At 41.0% G+C, this 26,937-nt stretch overlaps 1 protein-coding gene across 6 annotated transcripts in view; it reads right to left on the minus strand.

The window, feature by feature from the left end:
- The window catches only part of MAP3K1 (mitogen-activated protein kinase kinase kinase 1), a 59,124-nt gene extending 33,735 nt beyond the window's left edge, over positions 1–25,389 (minus strand). The window contains exons 1-2 of one of the 6 annotated variants that reach the window (XM_083403638.1): positions 25,068–25,338; positions 24,605–24,965 (exon numbers count right to left, since the gene is read on the minus strand). In XM_083403638.1, coding sequence (XP_083259764.1) covers positions 24,605–24,965; positions 25,068–25,176 — 470 coding nt within the window. In that variant the 5' untranslated portion in view covers positions 25,177–25,338. Of the gene's footprint in view, positions 1–24,604 lie in introns of all 6 variants that reach the window. The other 5 variants (XM_083403639.1, XM_083403635.1, XM_083403637.1 and 2 more) reach the window with 5 other exon arrangements.
- Between the last annotated feature and the right edge of the window lie 1,548 nt (positions 25,390–26,937).

Below are 26,937 nucleotides of genomic sequence, written 5' to 3' on the forward strand. Positions count from 1 at the left end.
TTATGTTGGTAGACAGACCACATATAATGGATGTGATTCAACTTCTGTGCAGTATTAATCATATGATGTCAATAATAGAAGCATGTGTTTTAAATAAATTCTTCTTTAAAAACCTATTTAGTTTACTGAAAACACTTGTATTTGACTGAGGACAATATGATAATGTCCAATAATAATTTTAAAGCACAGGCAATACAAGTTGCAATATGTAGAGAAGGTATTGATTCTGCCATCAGCAAGAAAAACTAAGGATCCAGGAAGAACATCAAAACCAGAAAGAACCCTTGGCTGCAACAGCAAGCTGATCTTGAACTGCAGAAGCAAAAAGAACCACACCAATTCCCAGACACACAAACAGTGGTTTTAAAACTGCAGACACTGTCAACAGAGGACGCATGAGTGTACAGAGAGTTCTATTTGCTACATAAAGGGGGAGGGTTCTTCATTTAGCTTGGGTATCCAAGCGCACATCCAACTGTGACGACCTGGAGATCTCTGGGTGCCAGGTTGGTGACTGACATCTCTATCTGGCTGAACGACAACGGGCCCAGGACAGAACCCTGTGGCCACTCCACTTGTCATTTTTTTCCAGGATTCTGAGGAACCCTCAGTGAGCACTGTTTGAGTTCAGTAAGTCGACCAGCTACAAATCCACCTAACAGTTATCTCATCCAGCCCACGTTTTACCAGTTTCTCCACAATAATATAATGGGGGACTCTGTCAAAAGTCTTGGGAAAGGGGTTTGAATGTGTAGTTACTATGCAACTCCAGACATTCTTGGTATAAACTGATTACCTGGTTTTAGACTCAGGTTTCAGCACAGACTTGGTTGCCAAGATGGAATAACTTTGCCAAGGGAAGAACAGTGGGCACACTACCCTGTGCATTTTCCTAGAACACTTGGCAATCTGATCCCATTGATCATAGCATCCTACTAGACATCTGGACTGAGGAGACTCCTTGCGTAGCCAATTCCAGAGGTCCATTTGAGAGATTACAGTTTGGATCCATGACATTTACGCTATGAAGTTCCACAGAGTTTAATCTCATATCCTGTGCTCTTTAGCACATACCGTATTTTTCGCCCTATAGGACGCACTTTTTCCCCTCCAAAAATGAAGGGGAAATGTGTGTGCGTCCTATGGGGCGAATGCAGGCTTTCGCTGAAGCCTGGAGAGCGAGAGGGGTCGGTACGCACTACCCCTCTCGCTCTCCAGGCTTCAGGAGAGCCCCACCGCCAGCCCCACAAACTGTCTGCTCCTCCCCGTCGCCAGCCCCACAAACTCGGGGGACAGCGGGAGAGGCGCAGCGTGCCTTTCCCGCTGTCCCCCCGACTTGGTTAGAAGGCTGGCAGGGGGGAGAAGCCTGCTCCTCCCCGTCGCCAGCCCCGCAAACTCGGGGGACAGCGGGGAGGCGCAGCGTGCCATCCCGCTGCCTCCCAACCTGGTTTGGAGGCTGATGGAGGGCTTCCCCCTCCCCCAGCAAGCTCCGGGTCCCGTTCTGGGGGCTGGGGAAGCTCGGGCTTCCCCTGCCCCAGCCCCGTGCCTGGGGGAAAATAATAACCCCCCCCTTTATTTCCCCCCCCCAAATCTAGGTGTGTCCTATGGGCCGATGCATCCTATAGGGCAAAAAATACGGTACATGAAATCTAATTGAGATTACATGGAAATCTGCAGTATGTTATCGGCATGCTGATGACACTCAGCTCTACTCCTCATCATATTCAGGTTAGGCAGTTCAAGTACTCAATCAAGTATATGAGATGTGCAATGAACACTAGTAAACTGAAGATAAATGCAGAAAAGATTGTGGTATTTTTGGGAGTTAATCTCCCCAGGGAGGTGCTGTTGAACCTGTTCTGGACAGGACTTCCCTTCCCCAGAAGAACAAGGTTGCAGTTTAAGGGAGCTAATGTGTCACCTATTACATGCTGCACCTTCTATCAGCTGCGAGGTCCTCCTAAGACAGAGATAGCCTAGTCAGTGTCATTCATGTCCTGAAAACCTTCAGATTAAACAACGAAAATGTGTTATATGCAGGAGGGGCTGTGAAGACTTCTTGAAAACTTAATTTAGCCCACAATGCAGAAAACTGAGCTTGGTTATAAAGAACAGCGCAGAATTCAAAGGGTTGCTGATCACTTTAAATGCCTTTGGACTTGAATATAAATTAATTCATAATTAGTTTATGAATTGCCTTTCATAAAGTGCCAATCACACAATAAAAACAAAAATAGGTTTTAACACGATACAAAACACTGAAGACCGACACCTAAATAAATAAAGCTGGAAACACTGTGAAAACAATATATATATAGTGTAGTTTCTATTATTCATTTGCAATCCAAATGGTAATTAATCCAGTATGCAATCATTGCTTGTTCATATTCAGGGACAAAAGAAAATATTCATCCATTTTATTATTTTAGAATGATTCAGTGCAACCCACTGTATAATCATCTATTGCAAACAAACTTTATGCAAACTGTAAATACAAATAGATATTCTATAATATGTACACTCAAAGAGAATTTAATTTAATAAGACTACTGCACTCACAAACAGCTGGAGTAACTGTAGAAGGAAATTGTGCCTCTTCAGCCTAAGGAGAATTTGACATTTAAAGAATGCAAAAGGCCACAAACACTAGCTTCTTTTGGATACACATTTCTGCAGGCTAATAAGGTTTCATTATTTCTTTGCCACTTGCAGCTTGCAACAGAGGAGCCAGATTGTTAACACTATAATGCAGTCTATAAAATATGGTGGACTGAAACCAATAAAGTTGATGTTTTTATTGACACTTTTTATTGACGTTTTTATTGTCCTCCTTGTAATTTTGCATGCTGGATTTTTAGAGAACTGTGGTCTATAAATATTTTAATAAGTAACACAAATAAATAAGTGGATGAAAAAGGTAACTGTTAGGTGGATTTGTAGCTGGTTGACTGACTGAACCCAAGTGCTCACTAATTGTGCCTCATCATCCTGGAAAAAAGTGACATTGTTCAACGTCTTTACAAACTACTTGGATGAAGGAATGGAGGGGATGTTCATCAAATTTGCAGATGACACCAAACTGGGAACGGTAGCTAATGCTGCAGGATACAGACCTGGGATTCAGGATTACATTAACAGATTGGAGAACTGGGTCCAAACAAACAAAATAAATTTAAAAGGAGCAAATGTAAGGTTACACAATTATGCACAGATTAACCAGCTGCACCAGTGTAACATGTGAGACACCTGGATTACTAGTAGTACATGTGAAAAGGATCTAGGGGTCTTGGTTAACCACAAGCTTAACATGAGTATGATGCAGCAACAAAAAAAGAGAGCTAATGCTATTCTAGGCTGCATCAAGAGAAGTATAGTTTCCCGATCAAGAAAGTAATAGTAGCCCTCTCTTCTGCCTTGGTCAGACCATACCTGAAGTACTGTGTCCAGTTCTGGGTGTCACAATTTAAGGATATGGACAAGCTGGAACGTGTGCAGAAGAGGGTGACCAAGATGATCAAGGGTCTGGAAACTAAGCCTTAGGAGCAATGCTTGATGGAATTGGGTATGGTTAGCCTGGGAAGGAGGAGACTGAGAGGAGAGATGATAGGCACCTTCAAATATCTCAAGGGCTGTCACATGGAAGACGAAGCAGGCTTGTTCTCTCCTGCTCTGGAGGGTAGGGCCCAAACCAATGGCTTTAAGTTACAAGAAAGAAGATTCCGACTAAACATCAGGAAGAACATTATGAAAGTAAGAGCTGTTCGACAGTGGAACAGACTCCCTTGGGAGGTTATGGACTCTCCTTCCTTGGATGTTTTTAAGTAGAGGCTAGATGGTCATGGATGCTTTAGCTGAGATTCCTGCATTGCAAGGAGTTGGACTAGATGACCTTTGGGATCCCTTCTAACTCTATACTTCTGTGATTCTAAGTTCTTGGAATACATAGAAGCTTCTATTACCAAGATAATGCTGCCAGACAAAATTATCCACACACAACCAGTTCAATGAACTACTTTAAAATTTTATATTATAAGTCAAGCCTGCTAGATTTTTAATTTTGCAATGCTGAGTGTGTCAACATGCAATATAAGGCCAGGAAAAAGCATATGCCGACTACTGAAGCCCTTAAGCCACCTTGCAAAGTTGTTAATCTAAATGCAAGTAATTATAATAGTGATGTTATGTTAGAGATTTTTCACACATGCCTGGAACTCCAAAGTTACACTTCCCATAGCAATAGTTCAGTCAACCTGCATAATTATATTTTCTAATAATGCATGTGTCATGGAGGAATTACAGCTAACATAACATTCAGTAATACAAGTGGGGCCCCATTATGGCAGCTGTGGGAACTTCCTGGTTTGAGCATACATGTAGAAATCACTACTACAAATAGCGCATCAAGCATCCCACATTTCAATTCTTGGGTTTAATCAAAGCTAATACAAGAATCCAGTATTTTAGTGACAGATAATTCCAGTGCACAAGAGCTAAGTCCCGGTTCCCTAGTATTTTCAAACACAGTAACAGCTTTGACATCGGTCTTTGAACAATGGAACAGCTCCCTGTTTATGCTGTCTATCTATGGGAAATAGTTGAATGATATTGTTTGCTCCATCTTAACTCTTAATTTTCCCCTAAGCAGGCAAGTGAATCTACTCTTTATAACAGTTTCAAGTGGCCAATCTTGGTGTAGTTTAAACTTCCCTTCCTTTCATCTTTCTAACCATGTGGTTTCTTCAGCAGCTCACTATCTACATCTAAAATATCAAAGCAAAAAGCACAACACACTTTGAGACAAAGCACCTACCATTTCAAGTATTTTTGAAGAAGTCCCTTTTGTTCCTCAAAGCTTTTATTCTAAACACTTTCCAATGTAGTCATGAGAATATGTTGCTGAAGTTCAACAACCCTGCAGTGCACTTTACTGCTAATATTGTGGGTCAGATGTGAAAAGCTCAGGCTGGTTTAGATTCCCAGTCAAACATCACACATATCTGCCAAACATCACCCATACTGGTCAGCTTGCATCGAAGGTGACTCTACTCAATTTGCCCCTCAAACCTCCTCCATGACTAAATGAAGCATCCAATTGGATCCAGAACCTTCCATGATCCATTGACTTGCATGCAGTCTGGTTGCACTTCAAAATGTTTTTAAAAACTAAGAAAGTGCCCATGAAGTCCTAAATTAGAGCAGGGACCCCTGCTTTTTTCCAGAACTCTCCCCCTAAGCATCTGGCTCAGATAACCTACATATCAGGGATACACTGCAACATTTTATTGTAATCCTCCACTCCCTAGCTTAATTTCAGGGCATTTTTGGCACTCCCAATTTGCTTTATGAATGTAGGCCATGTGGGATGAACTCCTATTTCTTTTCAACAGCCTCCAAGAACATTCAGTTAGACAGAGAAGTCAGGATGCATTTCTTTCTTCTTTAACCCAATTTAAGTCCTCCTATTTAATTTCTTTTTTTCAAAAGAAAGTGAAGCTGTGTACAAAGAACACAGAAGAGTATATCCTCTAAAAGCTGTCCTTAAGATTAGCTATTTGGAAGATGTAGCATTTTACAAAATAACATTTAATACACCATATATGAAGTCCTAAATATTTACAAGTATTTGTGACAAAAACAGTCAGGTTTCCAGTTTTGTACAACACAGTTAAGTGTCTTCTTGCAATTTACAGAAAGCATTCAACATACAAAAGTTTGGTCAATTATTTTTAAATTAATGAAGCAGCTTCCCCTAATCTGGATTCAGTGTAGTATAATTAATTTTCCAGCACATATGCTAATCCACTGTTCTTCTGAGTTCGGTAAGTCAAATATAGGGATTATCCTATTCTATTCTCACAATCACCCTGTAAATTGGTCAAGACTCTGACAAACACATTCTCTCTCTCTCTCTCTCTCTCTCTCTCTCTCTGAGTTATCCAGGGAGATCCATGGCTAAGCAGGATCTCAGCAAAGCCTTCCCATCCAAGTTCAACACTATCTATACCATCACAATGGCTCTCTAGAAACAGTTTTCCCATTTATATCCCTGGATAGCACACAAGTATAGCCAATTTTCTTATGAGGGTTTTCATTTAATAAGTATTATACTGTACATACTTTTGTAGTCCTTTGTGAAACTCAAATTCAAACAAAATGAGATTGACACTCTGGTTGGATGTACAAGAGCATTTTCCTAAATAACAAATTGCTTAGGAAATTAACATCTCTTGCGTTCACTCTTTTTGTTTTGTTTCAAGGATCACAAATCATAATACTTTCAAGATAAGGACTGCCAGTTATATATGCTAATGTGTTACTTGAAAAGAGGGTTTGGGGGCATTTCACACTGATCAAGTCATAACAACCCCTACTATTGTGAACTGGCAATCTGCAAAGCCATTAATTTAAAACCAATCCCCAAAAAACATGACAAACCAAGTCTGATACCTTGATTCATGATAGCGTTGCCGAGATGCTTGCAGGTATGCAGGTATCCACTTGCAAGTACAACCTATGCCAATTCTAACTGATTTTAATCAGTTAAAAAAACTAGGTTCTCTACTAGCTGGAACTAACAATGCTTCTCTTTCAGGAAAGCAGCATGCCATGAAGATTGAAGGCCAGCTCAAAATCCTATATTTTGATGCCAGTTACCCTTTTGTTTCTAATCTTCACTTTTAGAGAAAGGTTATGGAACAGATGGTCACTCTAATTTCAGATACCCCAGAAGCTATTGGTTACCTGGAATCCTGCCAGTCTGGCTTTTGCCTTTTTTGGCACCATTTATGTCTATGACCTTTGGCTACAGATTGATAGGCTAAATTGTTCACTATTTATCTTTATATATCTTCCAAGGGCTTTTGAAACTCCTTAACATAAAGTATTGGCAGTTCCCTCTTTTGCAGATAACTGACAATAGCATGACATGCAAGCCACACGTCTATTTACTCTCACAGGAAATGTAAGCATGGTTATACTGATGGTTTCCTATTTACTCACTTAGTTCGCAGTGTTTTGAAGCTGCAAGATTAAAAAAATGTAATTTCATTGATGGACAGAAACAAATGGTTCCTGATCAAAGCTCTCTTAATATTTAGTAGTGTTATACTATTTGGGTTCTGTGCGTCATATCTACCAGTATTTGCTCAAAGAACACATTTATTTTCATATCCTAATTGCTGAAGATTTTCTGCATGGAGTATTACACCAGGCTAGGCTATAAATGGTGAAAATATGAAAGAAAAACCAGACAGCCAAGTTGAGGAGATTTCATTTTCCATGAAATTAAAGCTTGAAAGCAAAATCATAGCCTCTCACTGACCTAAACACACACACACACACACACACACACACAAGAGGATCTAATGAAGCAGTAGCTAAAATGAATGGCTACTGAAATCTGGATTGCCAGTGTTGGTTTCCAAAGCTAGTTCCTAGATTTAAGATCATATCCTGATTAGTATTTGCAGTTCTACAGAAGCCTTACACGATGACGTTCATTACTACCTCACAATTAGTGCAGCATTTCTATATTTTAAAATGGATTATTTCAAATACTAAAATTCTCATTTCAGGCACCATTATCTGCAGCCCACAAATACAAAAGGAGTTACAAAGGTCACATTTTCAGATGGTACACATTCATCTATCTCTCTCTCTCTCTCTCCCTCTCTCCCCACCCCCCATGTGGTAAGGCTATATGGACAAACCACCATGCCATTCATTACCAGAGCATAACCAAGATAAGCACTCCAACAATAATGTAACTAGTAGAGAGAGGAAATATTTCAAAGTTGTTGCATATATTTGATTTAAGTTTTGAATGACGCATGATCGCCAAACCTGGAAGTGACTAGAGAACATCACTAAACATGGCGCTAAAAGGGTGGGGCAGGGTGCGCTTATATGTGTTCCACCGACACGCAGGGTTGGGTGGGAACAGAACACAAAATGGTCATTGACAGTACACACCTAGCTTTCCTGTTCTTGCACAGTACAAACACAATTATTCTATTGCACCAAACAGCAGCTACACTGTCAACATATGTTGACCATACAGAATGCTGGTATGTTTCAGCAGAACTGTCCCTCTCATATTCTGCACCCTAGAAACATTGCTAACAAGTTGAATGTGAAGGGAAGATGTACATTTACACACATATCAATTGCTCACATTATCAAACTGTGTCATAGTCCTAATACAAGGTTCATAGTAGAAGACCAGACCAGAGATATAAATAGCAACATAAGCATTATAAACAACAAAAGAGGTACGTCTGGGCACACGAAAATCAGAAATTAATGTGTGATATCAAATTCCATGAAAAAATCATCCATGAAAGCCTCTCAGTCATAATTATAACACTGGAGTGGAAAGCTAGAGAAAGCAAGAAAGCAGCAACATTTTGATAGGAACAGGAAAACAAGCAACCAAGGTCAGCTGATTATAGCTTATTTCAGTGCAGTGTCTTCATTTTGAACTAACACAATCTACAATTTACTATAGATATTTACAGCTGTTGCTTGAATATGAAACAACATAAGTCCTGCTACAGGAGAAACTGATTTAGTAACCCAAGAACTAAAGTGTTCTTGCATATGAATTTTGAACAAATCAAAAAATAAAAAATGCAGACACAGCATGCAACCTAGATAACGCATGGAAGAGCTGCCAAGAGCAGTTAAAATCAAGGTATAAGCTAGGCATTCATCTGGAAGGTACTTTAATAATTTTTGATAATTGTGTACTAATGTCACAATAGAAGTACTCTTTATTTCTGAAATGTCTGTCCTGTTCTATAGCTTTTTTTATCATTTAAGAAAAGTAACTAAGCCTTTAAAATTATCTTGTGCCACTTCGCAAATGACAGACAAAGTTAAAATTTGGGAGGAAGAGAAAGGGAATGAAAAAGTTGTAGTTTAGTCATTTGTATTTTATTCCCCATGTCTCAAAAAATAAATAAACCCCAAAGCACCCATGAATTCATCATTTAATATTGCTAATTCTCCAGGATCTATGGCTTGTTTTTCATTTGTTTTTAACAATTTAAAGCAGATTTTGGGAAAGTGAGCTTCTCTATAAGAGTATGCTCAAGGATGAGCTCTTCTACAACAATTTTCATTTGCTAAGACCTCATGCAGCACTCTACACAGTTTCCCTAATGAAAATACCAGTTTGTCCATCCCCCCCCCAGCTGTAGTCAATCAACATGCCCTGAATGTATGTATGCACATATAGACCAATAGATGATGGATTTCCGAGCAATAACATGCAGTTTGGTCCTCACATGACAACAGCATCTTCTTCTGTTTATGTTTGGCTATCTAAACCATTTGGCCCAAGCTATTTATAAACTATAGCCAGTCCATTAAATATGGCCAAAATAGTGATCAGCTGTTAATTATGACATAACCACCACAATGATACAGTTTCATTACAGCAGAGTTGCATCTTACACAGTTGTTAATTCTAAAGTCAGCACAGAATACATAAATTGTGTACAGTAAGACCACAACTTCTCCACATTTAACTTGTGTACATTCAGCTTTATGCCCTTGGCAAAAATAATGGAAAACGAAGAGGGTGGGGACATTGGGGGGGGGGGATACTTTATACAAGATTTGGGCTTTAAGTGTGATTCCCAGAATGCAATCCCTGCATAAATTGAGGGTTTACACTACAGTCTAATCAAAATCCCCTGAATTGCCCCTATACACTCCCCTTCAGAAAGATCTGTAGTCAGGGTGGGGGCGCTGGGCTCTGAGGAATCTTCTGACTCACTCCAACTCCCTTTTCTGGCTGCCAGGCACCACCACTTGCTTGTGTGGTAGCTCTGCTCTACCCCACATCCCACCCGCGTCACCAGCTCTGCCTGTTCCCTATTCTCTACCAGTACTTTTTCTCCATCTCCACCCTGCTTTTAAAAAAAAGCTCAGAGTGGCTAACAACTCTCTTTCTAGTTTACCATACAGTCAAATATCAGCTCCATGCCTGCTTTGATTCAATTCTACAGCAAAGGATATCCTCAAATTATTTAACCTCCTATGCTTTAGGGTTCAAATAGCACATAGCAATGGGTTCTCACCCATGGAAGTGAGTTCTAAGAAGCTGGAATTTTTCTTATTTACACCAAGCTTTTCCCAGCCTTCAAACGAAGCCAGCAGCAGTAGAGAACAGCTGTTTATGAATGGGGGTAGGCTTAATCATTACAGAAAGTCTATTTAAAAGAAAAATGGATGTGCAGATACTCAGTAACCATGATTGTTATAGAAACTCCACAAAAGTGTTCATAATATGTCTATATTTATTTAGTATACTATGCAAAAGTTTCATTAGGACAGAGTAAGAAAGTCAAAGTTTAGCACCCACTCTTTATTACAAAAGAGTGTTGACAGTTGTCCCCTTCTGGCTAAAGTCAGGGTTCCCTACTTTCTTCGAGACATGACCTTATATAGCATTGATCACATAGTGACAAAGTGAAACAGGAAATACGTTCCTTTGCTCCCCTTCTTCTCTTGTTCCACATGATGCATGGCTTGGAATTTGTCCTTCAAAGTTTAGCCAGACCTTAATAACTCTGACGTGGATAACAAGCATACATAGCCAGCGGGAAAGTGTAACTTGTCTAGGGATCATACGAGTTAAATATACTCACACTTCCAAGACTTTGGACCTTTTACAGCTAGGCCAAAAGTTACATATGTGGAAGCTCACCTGGGCTGAGCTGGACTACAAGCACCTGGAGAATATATTTCAGAAGGTTAACCACTTGACCAATAAAGAGTTGTTGGTTTCTTATGATTTTTAAAATTAAAATCAGTTCTTTGAACAAGTGGTGTAACTCCTACATATAATATGAAGGCCACAGGAAAAAGAAAACCAAGAACCAGAGTTAGAATGTCAGACTTTTTCACCTATTGCAATTTGCAAATATTTGATGAAAGAACATTTGGACTGTAATAACCAAGGATGCACATTTTCCCCTCTAAGTCAGTTTGTGCAGGAATAAATTAAATACAGCAAATGTTTTTACTCTTAATATTAGAATGAATGCATTGTTGGGGGACATTTCTACTAGTTTTTATATTGACTGGATTTGTGTATGAGTGTTTTTAAAGAAATGGTGAGGGCAATTTGATGCAGTCTGATCCACAGCGGCCACTGCTGCACCAGGACTACTGCTGGGATCATGTAGTTATTATCTTATGCTCCAACTGGCAGCAAAATTAGAAGCACAACAGCTGCTGTAGAAACAAGCACTAATAAAGCAACCAATAGCCAATTGCAGTGTCCATGGCAACTCCATGTCACCCACCAATCACCCACCCAGCTGCTACAGCTGCATTAGCCATACATGTAAAGCAACAGTCAACATGTAGCAATAGCACCTTACCCAGTAAACACTTATCACCACACACAAGCAGGCAGATAGTACTAGGATTGTTTGATCATCTCTTCCTAGCTACTATAGCACTGCAAAAATAAAGGCAGCAATTGACACCTAGAACTACAAACCCCACAGTTCATAAACATCATCTCAAGTCCACGGGTTTGTATGTATTATTACACTTACATTATTCATATATTAATCATTAATCATTTTAATGTTCTTTTTTTATCCCACCCTGCTTTAATCAATGTACAAGCATAGTATTAGCAACATTTATATAACTCTTTTGAGTGTCCAAAGCTCTTTGCTTACCTTATTCTACCTTTACAAAGCCTCTGTAAAAGAAGGCCAAGCATCATTCCACCAGATGGTGTGGGGAGTGGGGGAGTATAAATGTTAAATATTTATTTATTTATTTTTAAACAGAGAACATTTTTAGAAATTACCTGTGATTAAAAAACTGGATTAACACATAAACGGTCTCTCTCTCTCTCTCATATCTTGAATTATGAACCCAAAGTTTTAACTACTTTAATGCATCATACTGGTAAATGCTCCATTGTAGAGACTATCAAAGTACTTTGCCACAAAGGGCACCATCAAATGTAAGAGCTCTTTCCCATTTGTTAATCCAATTTTATGTAGCACGTGTGGCTTGGCAACAAAACTGTGGCACCAGTTATAGGGAAGTGATCACTGTGTGAAGGTTTTAAGCACAGTCCCCTGCCACATGAAGAATATGTGGAAGAGTTATCATCAAAAAGTCATTTTATACACACACAGATGATAGATAGATGATAGATAGATATAGATAGATAGAAAGATAGATAGATAATAGAGATAGCTGATAGATAGATAGATGATAGATAGATATAGATAGATAGATAGATAGATAATAGAGATAGCTGATAGATAGATAGATGATAGAATATATGAGAAAGATTTTTTATTTTCAAAGAGACACATAACAGGATACTTGCAATCTGTTCCAATACTATCTCAGTCCCCAGAACTTTGTTCTTTTACTTCAGTGTTCTCCATCCTGGAGTCTCCAGGTGTCCTCCTTCCCCTCCAGCAGCCATCCAGCATGTATACAGGGAGCTAGGGCAGATGGGGCTGCTGCCTTGCATTTGTAAATATAATAAATATGACTAATAAGGAAGCAACTGTGTGCACGTTTAACCAAATAATTACTGCCAGCACCACAGAAATCTTGGTACTATTGTTTGAAAAATAAGAGACAATTGAAAATGGGGACCAAATCCTGTATTAGCAGTGAAATAAATACACAAGCTGGACAACTAGTAGTATGCGAGGGAGGTGGGAGAATCTTACGAATACTAGGCAAGGCTGACATCGTCTGACAGAATTTAAGGATCTGGACTCAAATTCAATATGCACTTGCAAATTTTATTTCCCAACAAGTATTATGGTAAGATGCTAATTTACAAAGCTCAAATTCTGAGACTTTAATACAGAATATTTAGCCGAAGACGTATATTGCAAAAGTGACGTTTATCAGCTGTATAACTATGGAGTGCCACAGGAGCACATTAAACATCAGAATTGTAACAGGAACCTTTGTATGAGTTAATACTTTATTATTCCTTTGGTGCTACACTGTATCTTTGTACTTTTGTCCTTCCAGGCTATGACAGACACTTCATGGTTTAAATTTTTGTTTTCCCTCTTTCTATTATGTTTGCCCTTTTCTTCTTTTGTAACAAATCTGTTGATATCAAAAGTGAACTAACAACTTGCAAATCAGAATTCTGCTCTTCCAAGCAGTACTCTGTGCAAATTGTAATTGACATTTTAAAAAATTCAGATAACTTATAGTATTTGGCTTGAGCCAATCTCCTCTGATTGGAAAAAAAAATGGAAATTATCACCCAGTATAACTGGTACTGCACAACTCCCTTATTTTCCCTTAGGGAACTCACATGTACTGTAACTCTAAACACAGTTTAGCATTACAAGGCTGAGTTTCACCAAGCCTCAAGTTCATACACTAATTCTTATTACAAGCTCTGAGGAGGAATTCATAAGCTTTTGTTTCCATTTGAGCTTAACCACAAGCTTATCTTCAATCTATGGTTGACTTTAAGCGAAGCAAGCCAACTTCAAACCAAGGGTAATGAAGTTGGTTTGCTTCAACAAGCTATTAATATTAACCACAGTTTAGAGTTTGGACACAACACTGATTGTGGTTCAACTCTAATGGGTACTTCTTATCTCCTTATGCCTATACTGGAGGAGGGGGCAGGACAAGTGCATGAACATAAAGCTCGCTGCAGCTCATCTTCAAACTCTATGACAAGGATTAACATTACATGCAGATGAAGACAGCAAAAGCTTCACTCACTGTACTCAGTGTATGATTAGCAACAAGTCCGAACGGATCGCTGAATGCATGGATTATTGTGCCCAAATTATTTAGTAGCAAGATACTGCAACACAGAATTATGTTTCAAAATTGCTATTGGGGGGGGGGGCTTATGCACTGCATGCAAGGGCCAGTGATGGGGAACCTATGAGCCTCCAGATGCTGGTAGACTATAATCCCCATCATCCTTGACCACTAGCCACAGTGGTTGGGGTTGATGGGATGTGGAGTCAAACGTCATTCCTGCATTGCAGGGGGCTGGACTAGATGACCCTGAGGTCCCTTCCAATTCTATGATTCTATGATTTGGAGGGTCACAGGTTACCCACCCTGGCACGAACTGTTTCAAGTGTGAACCAGCAGAAAGATGAATGCTAAGTGTCTGAATATGTTGCAGTTTCCAAAGGTGTAGCTGCACTGGTCTGTTGCAGGGGAAAAAATGGAGTCTCACATAATTTTAAAGACTAACACATTTATTATGGCAGGCAACGTACCCTCTGTGCACTACATCACAGGTGTTGTTGCAGCAAGCTGAGAGAATCCAGTTTTATGCCGGTTAAAAAAATTAAAATGTGATGTTCCTTCAAGTGAGATGTGTCATGGATGGGACATTTAAATTTTTCTTACTTTAAGCAACTGATACATTATTATTGAAGAACACAGACACGGAGTATTGATTGTAAGCATTCACATCATTGTTTGCCTCCTGTGAAATAAAAGGCTTTATTTCTTAAACTCACTTGAAGATCCCTTCATTTGGAGTAGAGCCACAGGGAGAAATGGAGACATCTGCTTCTTACCAAGCAACAGCTCAATATTTATACTGACAAATAATTAGGCTTACTATGATTGGGTGGCTGCCTTCTTCCAGCATGTGTCATGCTTACCAAAGAACAGCACTGTGCAATGTAAAGCAAATTGGGGGTTGGGGGGTTGGACAAAATTGGGAAATCCTTCCTTCTTTGAGCATATAACCAGTTCAAGCAAATTTACATTAATTGGCATCATTTACCTTCCTTTCACTTAATAAACGACTATAAAAATATGAGTGTTGAAAACTGTTAATGTCCCTTTGCAACTAGTGAAATATGGAACTGTAAACCTGATGTGAGATGCACAAGTTGGTAGAATTGTTTCTTGACAAGCAACTGGGTACAATTTTTATTCTTCTTGACTGTACCTTTATGGTATTAAAGGTAACACTTCCTATTTAAGATAGAAGATTGTATAAGGGAAGGGGTGGGGCGGGACCATTGCCTGGGCACAGGGTCTGAAAGGTAAGCAGGGAGGCGTGTGCATGTATCACACAAACAAATTAAGCAGTACACTTTGTCTTCATCTAAGCCTCTTCCTTTTTCTTTTCTCAATGTGCAGCCTATTTAGATGTGACATTTCAAGACATTTCCCTGCCTTCACATCCATCAGCAAAAGACTTAGAAGCAGTTGTCCAAAGCTCAGAATGAGATGGAAGACTCCACTCCCCATGAGGAAAAAGCAGTGGTAAACAGAAACATTTTTTGGTATTTCGTAGATGATTGTATATGCACTATGATTTTAAAATATTATTTCATCCAAGATGCTTAGCAGTCACAAAAATCATGTAAGTTATCAGGCTTATGTTTGGGCAGCTCCACCATTCAATCCATAAAGCTTTGCAAGTCATCCACCATGAAGTCAATAATCTGTTCAGATGTGCACTAATGCTATGGTCTTAATCAGTTCACACGAGCAAGTATTACCTTTTATACATACAGAATCTTATTCAAGACAGAGAAGCTGAACACCACATCATATTTTATTTGCATGCTTACAAAAGTAAAAGGTGTGCATCCAGTTCTAAGAAACCATTTACACAAATGCTTAGAAGACTGACTAATTATCATCTATGCTGGAAAAAAAGTAACTCACAAATTGGCCCTCTGTTCTTCGTCAATTGGGATAAGGCTGATTATTCTGTTTCAGAAAAATAATATGCTGTAATATATATGAATACCCTTTTCGTACCAAGAAGAAAGGAAACATGGATACCCATTCCATCCAGACTGAGAAAAAAGAATAAAAGATACTCATATGTCATTTCATAGTTCAGTATTGTAGATCCAGTTTTGCGGAACTCCCTCCTAAATGAGACAACATAGGCTTTTTAAAAAATAAAATAAAACTAATATGGATTTTGGGAGAGAGCTTAAAATGCATCAGCTTCCATAGCATAATACTTAGCTTAAAATCATAGAAAAGATTTTCAAATTACAAACTAGCTCAGATATTTAAAGACTGCATATTGGCTGTGAGTCCTAGAAGACTGGCCCCCCGCCTTTTAGGCCTTTCCCCACCTGGTCTGGGAGGGTGAGGCCCTGGCTGACTGAGTCCAGCTACAAAAGTGGAGGCTGTTGAACAATGCTGGGGTATTGTTTGGGGGGGGGGTGTTGTTGGACGTTGGGTGGGTGTGTTGTTGCTGTTGACTTCTGTATCTCTATTTTGGATCTTACGATTTATTTGTTGTGTACTTTTTGATGCTTGATTTATTGTTCATGACTACTTTTGTTATGTTTGTAGTTACATAATTTTATATGTTGCAAGCCACTTTGAGCATAGCTTTAACTTTGAAAAGGCAGTATATAAATAAAATGATTGAGATGGTCTCCTGATATTCTGGTCCATGCTTCAGACCATAGGCTGAACGCACACTTCTGTGCAACCCTGTATGGTTGTGGTCTGAATCACTGATCTGACTAGTTGCAAATCAGTGCTTCTTGTAACTTGTTCTCTTTTTGCTGCACACTAAACACAGAATGCTAGAATGTTTCAGCATTTTTTTTCAACCAACCAGACAGCATTTCCCCAATCACTATAAATATTTCCCTAATTTCACAATGGCTTTATTTAACTTTTCCTTTGCTTCACACTAGTTATTTCAACCTAATGGAACATCCATTGACAACAGCTCTACCCTGTGACATTTCAGCACAAATTTTCTCCAGCATATGATGCTCCTCATAAATAAATGGGGAACCGATGGTTCTAAAAATGTTGGTGGAATGGACCAAAACTCCCATCATTCCTCACCATTTCCATGCTGGCTGGGGCTGATGAGAGCTGGAAGTCAAATGACATTTGGAGGCAGCGTTTGAAACTCAGATATATAATCTAATTGCCAAATGGCACCTTAAACCTAGGCTGCAGTTGCCACAATGCAATGTCTAGCCACTGTTCCCCCCACGCACACCGATGCAATTATTATTATTATTATTAGTAGTAGTACTCATTCCATTTCTATGCTGCTTTATATTTCAAAGAAGAAATCTCAAAGTGTTCTACAACACATTAAAACATCAAATAAAACAATCCAGGATAAAGCTAATTCAAGCTTCAAGGAAAATATTTCAGATCCTCCTCTAAGTGACATTTTGCTTTCCTCAGTCACCAACCTGGCATCCCAAGATCGCCACATGGTTGCAATTGGACCTGCACTAGTCGCAAAATGTGCCTGGCGTCTGGCTAATTTTGAACATTGTTTGGAGGGTCACTCAATCCCACGTTAAGTAAAGGATAGCTTCAAATATAGATAGATGATTATAGTAATCAAGGCGTGAGGCTATGAAGCAACGAATTCAAAGTTTCTAGGCATAATCCAGGAAGATAAGCTTTTAAATCAAACCAAGATGGGCATATAGTTCAACTCACTTAAAATATTAGAGCAGCCCAGCTGGATAAGAACAGGGATCCAATTAATCTAGTACCCTGTTTTAAACAATAATCAGCCAAACACTTCCAGGAATCCCAGAAGCAGGGCATGAAAGCAACAACCTTCCATTATTTTTTGTTGTCCAACAATTATTCTCATGCTTCTGATATCTAGAGCAGACTTGGTCCATGGAGCATCTGAATACCACTTGCTCAAGTGAGAGCTATTGCATTTATGTCTTAGCTGACCACACATTTGGTTGAGAATAGTGAGCAAAATTAGTTAGGTCTTTAGTCAGATCGACCAGGGCTTTTCTTTTGTCCGTATGTTATTACCTGAAGGGAAACCAACTGAATTCATTCTCTGCTCCAGTGAGGATCAAGTCTCTGACCAGTTACCTTGGATAAGCCCATAATTATTTATTTTAATATATTTCATATACTACATACTTATTGTGCCTTCCCCTTCAAGAAGAAAACATTGTTTTCTCCTGTCCTTTTATTCTCACAACAACCCTATGAGGTAGCTTAGGCTGATAAGATAGTTACTGGCCCAAGATCAGCAGGTGAACCTCCTGGCTGAATGGGGATTTGAACCCTAGTCTCCCAGGTCCTAGTTCAACACTAACCATTACACCATACTAACTCTCTTACTACAGAAGTCATAACATTCTAAACACACCCAGGACTCCATTGTCTCCTCAGGGCTGGAAGAAAACACATGAGGTATCTTCATATTTGTCCTTAAATGTAAATTAAGATATCCACCTTTTTAACATTTTGAATTAACAAAACAAAACCCAACCACAACTGGTTGTAAATCTTAACTGAATCAATAGGGCATGTAAATTCAAATCCACTAGGAAAGTTGTCCTGAGAGTCACACAAGGGGCAATGTCAAAGGAATGTTTACACATCTCAGAATTGTATCCAAGCAATTGTGCTCACAAACACAAGTACCAACAATTTTACTTATTTATGTAATTTATATCCCACCCTTCATTCGCAAGTAATGGGGGGGCGGGGGGGGGGGTTCACAACAATAAAAATACACAATGAAGTCAAACAAAAACCTGAAAACAAGCATGACAATATACAAACCATGTCATCTGTTCTTTCCTAAAACTATGGCTATGTAACTCACTCTTCATTCCCCAAAGGCCTGAAGCTAAGAGGAAGGCTTTCAGCTGTCACCAAAAATTATATGTGGGAAAATAATTGTGTGGAATACAAGTACACTTTTTGAAGCAACCCTCAACTGTATTATCATTTGGTATGATTGATATCATCAAAATAATTAAAATGTTAGTCTCCCCATTACTGCTTATCCAAGGAAGTTTCTGCATAGGGAGAAACAGTCTCAATAATCACAATGATTATGAGTCAAATATTAGGGTTATATGAAGGACAAGCAGACACATAACATTTTCTTAGAATAGGCTACTCTGGAAGTATCCTGTGTTCCCTTAAAATATATTCTATTTATCCTCTCCATCCTAAAGTTCTGAAAAAAAAGTTACACACATCTGCAGCAATTACTGTCAGTTCACCACCCTGATTGGCTGTCTTCCCCATGATGTAATCTATGCTCCCTGAATGATTTCCCCCGAAGTTCCTGTTTTTAATTAATAAAGCAATGATTGAATATGCAATAATATTCATGCAGTGTTTTCATGCAGTCTTTTTTAAAAGGCAAGTAGCCAATTTGTTTGAAAGGTTGAAACATGCAAAAGGGTCAAGAGAGTTTTGATTCACTAGTATATGCATCAGCCACCACAGCCATGAACCGCAGAGGAAACCTAAGCAGAGGAAAAGCATCTGAATCAAGGCAACATAAATCACTGTACACTCAGAATTGCTTTCTATCATTTTTGAAAAATCCCAGAGAATAGGTGAGGAGCCAGAAGCAAAAAATGCAGGTGATTCAGAATGGCAATGGCATTCAGAATGAAAGAATGGCAATCTGGGCTGCAATGAATAAGAAAATGAAGTACAGGTACAAACACAAAGTTCTGTATACAGGCAAAAAGTTACCAAATGCAAAGTTATAGAATGAGGGATACCTGGCTCTGCAGCAGTACATATGAAAAGGATCTCGGGGTTTCAATTTATCACAAGCTGAACATGACTCAGCAGTTGCAAAAAAAGGCTAATGTAAATTTGGGCTGCATTAATAGAACCATAGCTTCCTAGCCACTACTAGAAATAGCTTCACTTTATTCTGCCCTAGTTGGACCTCATCAACAGTCCTTTATCCAGTTCTGGAAGCTGCATGCCAATCATCAGGGGAAAGTGGTGTTACAGCCATCTGGAGATGCTCTAGCTCTGAATTTCCTGCATTATGCAGGGGCTTACACTAGATGGCCTACAAAGTCCCCTCCAATTCATCAGATCTATTAATAAGTGTGGGGTTAAATAATTTATTTACATCAGGTTTCAGGTATCATTTCCAAACAAACATTCATACTAACTAACTGGCAGAACAGTTAAATTTTATTTGTTTTAAACTAATTACAACAGGTTGTATACAATGCTCTACATGTATTGTTCCGTGGGCACAACTGCACTTCCATTTCTTATTCACCCCATGAACACCCCCAAAACGGTGGTGGCCCCCCCCAACCCTCCAAAGCCAAATCTGAACTCCTACCTTCGTATTGTTGCTATTTGTATACCTGCTATTGTACACCTACTTTTGTATTGTTGCTATTTGTATACAGTTGTACCTTAGAAATTGAACGGAATCCATTCTGGAAGTCTGTTCAACTTCCAAAATGTTCAGAAACCAAGGCACGGCTCAGGAAGCTCCTGCAGCCAATTGGTAGCCGTGGAACCCGTGTCGGACATCCGGGTTCCAAAGAACGTTTGCAAACCAGAACACTCACAGGTTTGGGGTGTTCAGGAGCCAAAATGTTCAACTCGCAAGGCGTTCGACTTCTGAGGTATGACTGTATCTGCAGCAATTAGCATAAATACAGCTTAATTTTATTGCTGGTGTTCCATAATACAGAAGGATGTTATGTATTTTGTACTTTATCAGTCTTAGTGCAACTTTTATCCCTTCTGCTTGCAATAGATGAGCTAAAATCAGTGGCGTAGCGTGGGTTGTCAGCACCCGGGGCAAGGCAAGTAATTTGCGCCCCCCAACCCGTGGATTTGCGCCCCCTAACCCTAACCCCCAGACGTTGTGCCCGGTGCGGCCAGCCCCCCCTGCACCCCCCACGCTACGCCACTGGCTAAAATACAATCTATGGTAGAAAACAACTATTCATTAATTTATAACTATCACCAGAAGTTAAACTGCATAATGGCTTCCTAGGGATACTTAAAAGCATATGTTGCCAATATGTTACACTCTAACCAAAGCTTTAACAAGTTTGTCAATGATGCATGCTTGTGTTTACAGGGAGATACAAACCTGACAGTAGAGCTAAGCAAAATGTAGCCTTTTATCAGTAATTCAGAAATAAATCTCAGAACAAGGCTTGACAATAGAAGGTCTTCCCACCATTTGTTTAACAAGGTATGATGTGACCCAGGATCTGATCTCTCAAACCACTTTGAATCACATACATAGCTTTATAAGGCAAGCTAATAAGCTGCTGCTTCTCCAAATAATTTTGATAGGACTAGTAGAACATTTAATACTGCATAAATAAATACACAGCAATTACAAAACAAACATATAGAAAATGGACATTAATGCACAGAGAAGCATTAGCTGGATTACAGATTTTAGTTGGATTACAGATGTGAATTAGTAGACAAGACTACAACTGAAATTATTCTGTATAAATGACTAATAATAATTTGGAATTCTGGATTTTATATGGAACAACCTTGGAAAAGTGCATTTGTGCTCATGGCATTATAGGATAGGAATGATGACAAAGAAATTATGAAAACACATACACATACACACCACACACAAACTACTCAAATAAAATTACAGTATTTTACTGGAGCTCTCCAGATTCACTTCAAAAGCTTGCAGTTGATAAAACAGTTACACCACACCCAGCAATGCATTTCTCATTTTGGCTAAATGAACTACCTATATTTTGAATTCCCAGTTCTCAACTAGAAAGTGTTCTCAACTAGGAAGGATTAATCAGTCCTGTTAAGTGGGGTTTATGCAATGGCCACACATTTGAAAAACTTCATCTTATTGTTTCATGGACTCTACAAAGTGAAGTCGCCAGTTATACATTACATATTTGCATAATGGATGCTGCTAACAACAAAACAAAAAACATTTCTCCCATTTTAGCTGCTTCTTAAGGCAAGGTGAGCTACTTCAGCTCCCACAGCCATATTCAATATATATTTGCAAATCTAGATGGCACCATCTCTCATTTTGTTTTGTTCTCATTTTAGAACTATCAAAAAATTCTAAAATACTGTAACAGGATAACTTGCAACTATCCCATAGTTTTCACATTGCAGAATTGTTGCAATGTACAATATTTTGTCAGCATTTTTTTTTTTTTTGTGGAAAAAAAATACTACCTAGATGTGAAATGTACAAGGGCTTTGGAGGAAGCACGCAGTCTGCTTATTGGGCTGAAAGGAATCTCAGCCACCCTGCTTAAAAATATTAGCAATAATGTATTAACAACTTCACGTAGGAATTGTACTTTGTACTACACTTCCCCTTTGTACGAGACATTTCTGTAGAATTACGATAAACTGCTTACAGGATTGAAGCCTACAGCTTCTCTGTGCAAAGGTAAGCTGTACTGTATTAATGTATTTTCAGAGATAAAATGCTTGAGCTACTTGATTTCACCCACTTTTTAAAATTAAAAAGGCTGTTTCCTTAATGGTTATTTTTATGTCTTATCCATCAACATGACCTAATCAAGGATATTGCCTCTTCTTCCAGAAAGGCAATATTAAATTAGGCATTTAATAAGTAAAAAACCTACACCTAAAAAAATTTCTAGATATAGGAATGAGGTTAAGCATACTATAGGCTAGTTAACACATATCAATTTCACTGCACTGCTGAAACACAATGAAGCACCTGGTATTTAATATTAACAAGCAATATTTGCTATATACTGGACCCTATCAAACCTGTGAAAACCATTACAACAAATGCTCTTGGAACCTCTTCTATAACTACTAAAGGATTTATAAATCTAAATGAATTTCACATGTGCATGTGAAAGTGTAATGAGGATATCCAATAAGATTCTCCCATATATGGAACAGTAAGTCAACATTTCAACGTTGATGATTTTGCCCAATGCAACAAGTTCTTAAACAAATGAAAAAAGAACCTGAGAATCCTATATGAAAGATACATTTTTGCCAATGCTTTACCTGTCATTATTCCCGTTACAACCATGTAATGCTGTATTGCAAGATACAGAATAACACAATACGAAATGTTCATTTCCCAGAAACATTTCATTCATGTTTCAGCACTAAGTCTCCTCAACTAGCTTATCTGCACTGGGAAGGTTTTTCACTGACTACAAATCGTTTCCTCTGGGTTTTGTTTTTTTGAAAGTTGCATATAATCAATATGAGTATGTCTGCCACTGTTGATTAATCAGTGGACCATTTCTAGAGCTAGTGTTTACTAGAATGTTGGTGCCTGTTTAATTAACAAGACTTTAAGAGCCACAATGGACAGTTGTTAGTATCAAAGCTAAAACAGTCCCTGACCATCAGTTAAGCCTCCAGGGAGCAATTTATTACTGTCACACAGGGCTACATTTAGTTGTACAGTAATTTTAAAAATAGCATTGAGACTAGTACTAATGCTGCAAACCTAAGCAAGCTTACTAAAGTTGGTCCTACTAAAATTAGTCTGTTTTGGTTCAGAGGAAATGCATTTATGATCAGATTGCAAGTCCTCATTTATGAGCAGTCAGGTCTGCTGTTCTCAGATTAAGCTCTTTTCCGGTGTGCACTGATAGCAAGATCTGCACCACCAACCCACAGCACAAAGTTTTTGAGGGCAAACAGACCAAATGTGCCAATCCAAAGCAGCAAGGCTACACGGTTTAAAACTGCAACAGGAAATCTGAATGGTTTCAGCTATGAATTAAAAGGCACTCCAACCATCTTGTGCTTTTTACTTTTATAGCCACAGATGTAACCTGCGCTTCTCTCTCTAGAATAAGAACAGGGTACATTTTGCAACGTCAACGCTTGAAACAAAACATGGCACACAATCTCCTACAACATGAGCCACCTGACATCGCACTGCAAGTTTCTTAGCACAAATAGGGAATAAGGCATGCATGTCTATACATTGCATTCTCTCTTAAGAAGACCCACATAAAAAGACAGTTCCGCATTTTCAAGCTGCAATGAGGTGGAACAAGGCACCGGGGGCGGGGGGGAGAGAAACGCTATCGTGGTTCTTAAATATCAAGAATGGCAACTCCAGGGGATTGCAAACTGCGACCAGATTGCTAAATGATATGCATGTCAACGAAGCCGAAATATTGTTTAAATAGAAACGCACGTTAAAGCAGCTTCTCCCCACAATTGCGGATCCTCCAGCCCACAGCGAAAAGAACTGCCTGCAGAATTAGCGGGGTTAACCGCATCGCAACTGAATGGCTGATACATCCGGTCCTGGGTCCTCCTCCTCTTCCACCACCACCAGCAGCAGGACAAATTCAAACTTCAAAGCCTCTCAGCAGTCGCTGGGCAAATATCAAGCAGCCTTCAGCCCCGCAGCGCCCACACATTCCCAGCACTTGCAACACCGACGATCTCGAGCGAAAAACCGGGGGGGGGGGGCGCACGGGGGTAGGTGGTTTGAGGGCGAAGAAATGCAACCGAGGTAGCGAGGGAGGAAAAAGCCACGGTGCCAAAACAATGCTTTCCCCGGGAAAGAAGCAGCGCTGCACGCCGGCCGTGCAGCCGAGAGCGACCCCTGGCAAGTTTTCCTGGCGAAGCCCAAGCTCACCGTGCAGCTTGCACGAGTTTTAAGTTACCGCAGGCAAGGCGGCTGAGCGCGAGCGTTTGCAAAGGCGCCCGGGCATTGCACGCCTCCTTCCCGTGCAGCACCTGCCCACGGAGCGGGGTCCCCACAGGCCCAGCCCAATGCCCGGGGGAGATCCCGCCGTTCTCAAGTGTCACCGCCCTGCCCCAACCGAAATCAGACCCCCACACTCACCCTGTTCCGCCCGGAGGGGGCGGCGGCTCCACGGTCTTCTCGGCGGCGCCAGCTCCCGCAGCTTGGCTCGCGGCGTCCGGCAGCGGCGCGTCGGGGGATCCGACGAGGAGGAAGCCGCGGCTGGGGGAGGACGCGGGGCTGCCGGGGGTCGAGCGCGGCTGCGCGGCCGACGGGGAAGAAGCGGCGGAGGAGGCGGCTCCCGAGAGGCAGAGGGGCAGCTCCGGGCACTCGGCGGGCTCCGGCAGCCCGTCCAGCTCCACGCTCCGCACTTTGCGCAGCTGCTTCCGCCTCCAGTCCGAGCGAGGCTCCCGAATGCCGCCGCCGCCGCCCGGGTCTCTCGTCAGGAGCGCGCCGCCGCCGCCTCCAGCGCTCCCAGCGCCGCCGCTCCTCACAGACTTCGGGCTCCGGGCGGCCGGGACGGAGCAGGAAGGGGAAGCGGAGGCGGCGGCGGCGGCTTCCTTACTCGACGATAATCCGACCGAGGAGGAGATGCGACTCGCAGCCGCCACAGCAGCAGCAGCCGCCGCCGCAGCAGCCGCCGACCCTCCTCCTCCTCCTGCTGCCGCCGCCATTTTCTCTGGCGGCTCGCATCACATCCCACACACCACTCGCACTCCCGTCAGCCAGTCGCACCGGGCTCTCTGAGGCGCGCGCGGGCGGGCGGGGAGGGAGGGAGAAGAGAGGAGAGAGAGCGAGGGAGAATGGCCCGGCCCGGCGGCCGCTGGCACGCAAGCGGCGCGGGGCTGCGCAGGCTGCGTAGCGCCGCGAGGAGCGCAGGATGGGCGGGCCCAGGTTGAGGGGGCGGGAAGAACGGAGAGAGGAAGGAGGCGATAGGTAGGCGGCAGGGAGCGGAGAGGCGCGCCTCGCGGCCGGGCCTGCCCCTCTCTCTCAGCGCCGCCTCAGGCCGGCCAGGTACTGGCTTGGCTGTGGGAGCTCCGTGTCGAAAAAAACAAAAAACAAGCGCTCCTCCTCCGCCTCCTCGTCCTTTTCCCACAGCCAGGCTGGCTCTGTCAGCCGCCCTGCTTTAAAACATTAGGGAAGAGGGTGCTGACTCCTGCAATCCCATTAATATATAATATATATATATATTATTGTCTATTTTGTGTGTGTGTGTATTTGTTGGTATCACTCAAACGAGTATCATCTCTCTCTCTCTCTCTCTCTCTCTCTCATATCTACTAAATATCAACATCCAGGCTGTTTGTTTGTCTGTCTGTCTGTCTCTTTTAAAATAATCTTTCCATTTCCAAATGCGGAATTCCCCCACCTGCACGTGAGAAGCTGCACCTCCCATTCCACCACCTCCGGGCTCTTGCCACTCTATTCTGCTGCATGTGTTGCATTTGGCCTCACACCCTTTTCCTTTTATGGAAGTCAAGTACCACCCCAGTTAGATGCATCGAACTTCAGAGCACGTAGTTTTGCTTTTCTCTTTCTTAACCACTCTTGAGGCTTGTTTATTTGTTTTGTTTTTACAAGCGAGTGGTGTATAAGTTTCATGATATAAAAATCATTCTCACCTATTCAAGGATTGGACAATATGTATCTCCCCCCCCCACGCTATTTTTTTAAAAAAGGTTTTGTTTCACAGTGTTTTTTTTGCTCTGGAGTAAGATCCTTACTTACCTGAGAGTAAACTCCACTGAAATGAACACAAATTTACTGAGCAGATATGTATAGGTTTTTTCAGAGGGGTAGCCTTGTTCGTCTTTTGCAGCAAAAACAACAAAGAGTCTTGTGGCACATTAAGGACTAATAAATGTTTCATGGCATAAGCTTTTGTGGACTCAAGCCCACTTCATCAGATACATAAATGCCAACTAAGGTTTTACTTCATGCATCTGACAACATGGGCTTGAGACCATTCATGCCTTTAGACTAAGGTTACCAGATTTTTTTCAGTGAATCCAGGGACTGTCCCCAGGAAACAGGGATGTCTGGTAACCTTACATTAGACTAACATAAAGGATTATACTGCAAGGTTGCAGTCCTGTGTACATTTACTTGGGGGTAAAAAAAGGTAAAGGTACCCCTGCCCGTACGGGCCAGTCTTGACAGACTCTAGGGTTGTGCGCCCATCTCACTCAAAGAGGCTGGGGGCCAGCGCTGTCCGAAGACACTTCCGGGTCACGTGGCCAGCGTGACATCGCTGCTCTGGTGAGCCAGAGCTGCACACGGAAACGCCGTTTACCTTCCCGCTAGTAAGCGGTCCCTATTTATCTACTTGCACCCGAGAGTGCTTTCGAAGTGCTAGGTTGGCAGGCGCTGGGACCGAACAACGGGAGCGCACCCCGCCACAGGGATTCGAACCGCCGACCTTTCGATCAGCAAGC

Source organism: Podarcis tiliguerta (genome assembly GCF_965153285.1).
Source record: "Podarcis tiliguerta genome assembly, chromosome: 11".
Lineage (NCBI taxonomy): Eukaryota > Metazoa > Chordata > Lepidosauria > Squamata > Lacertidae > Podarcis > Podarcis tiliguerta.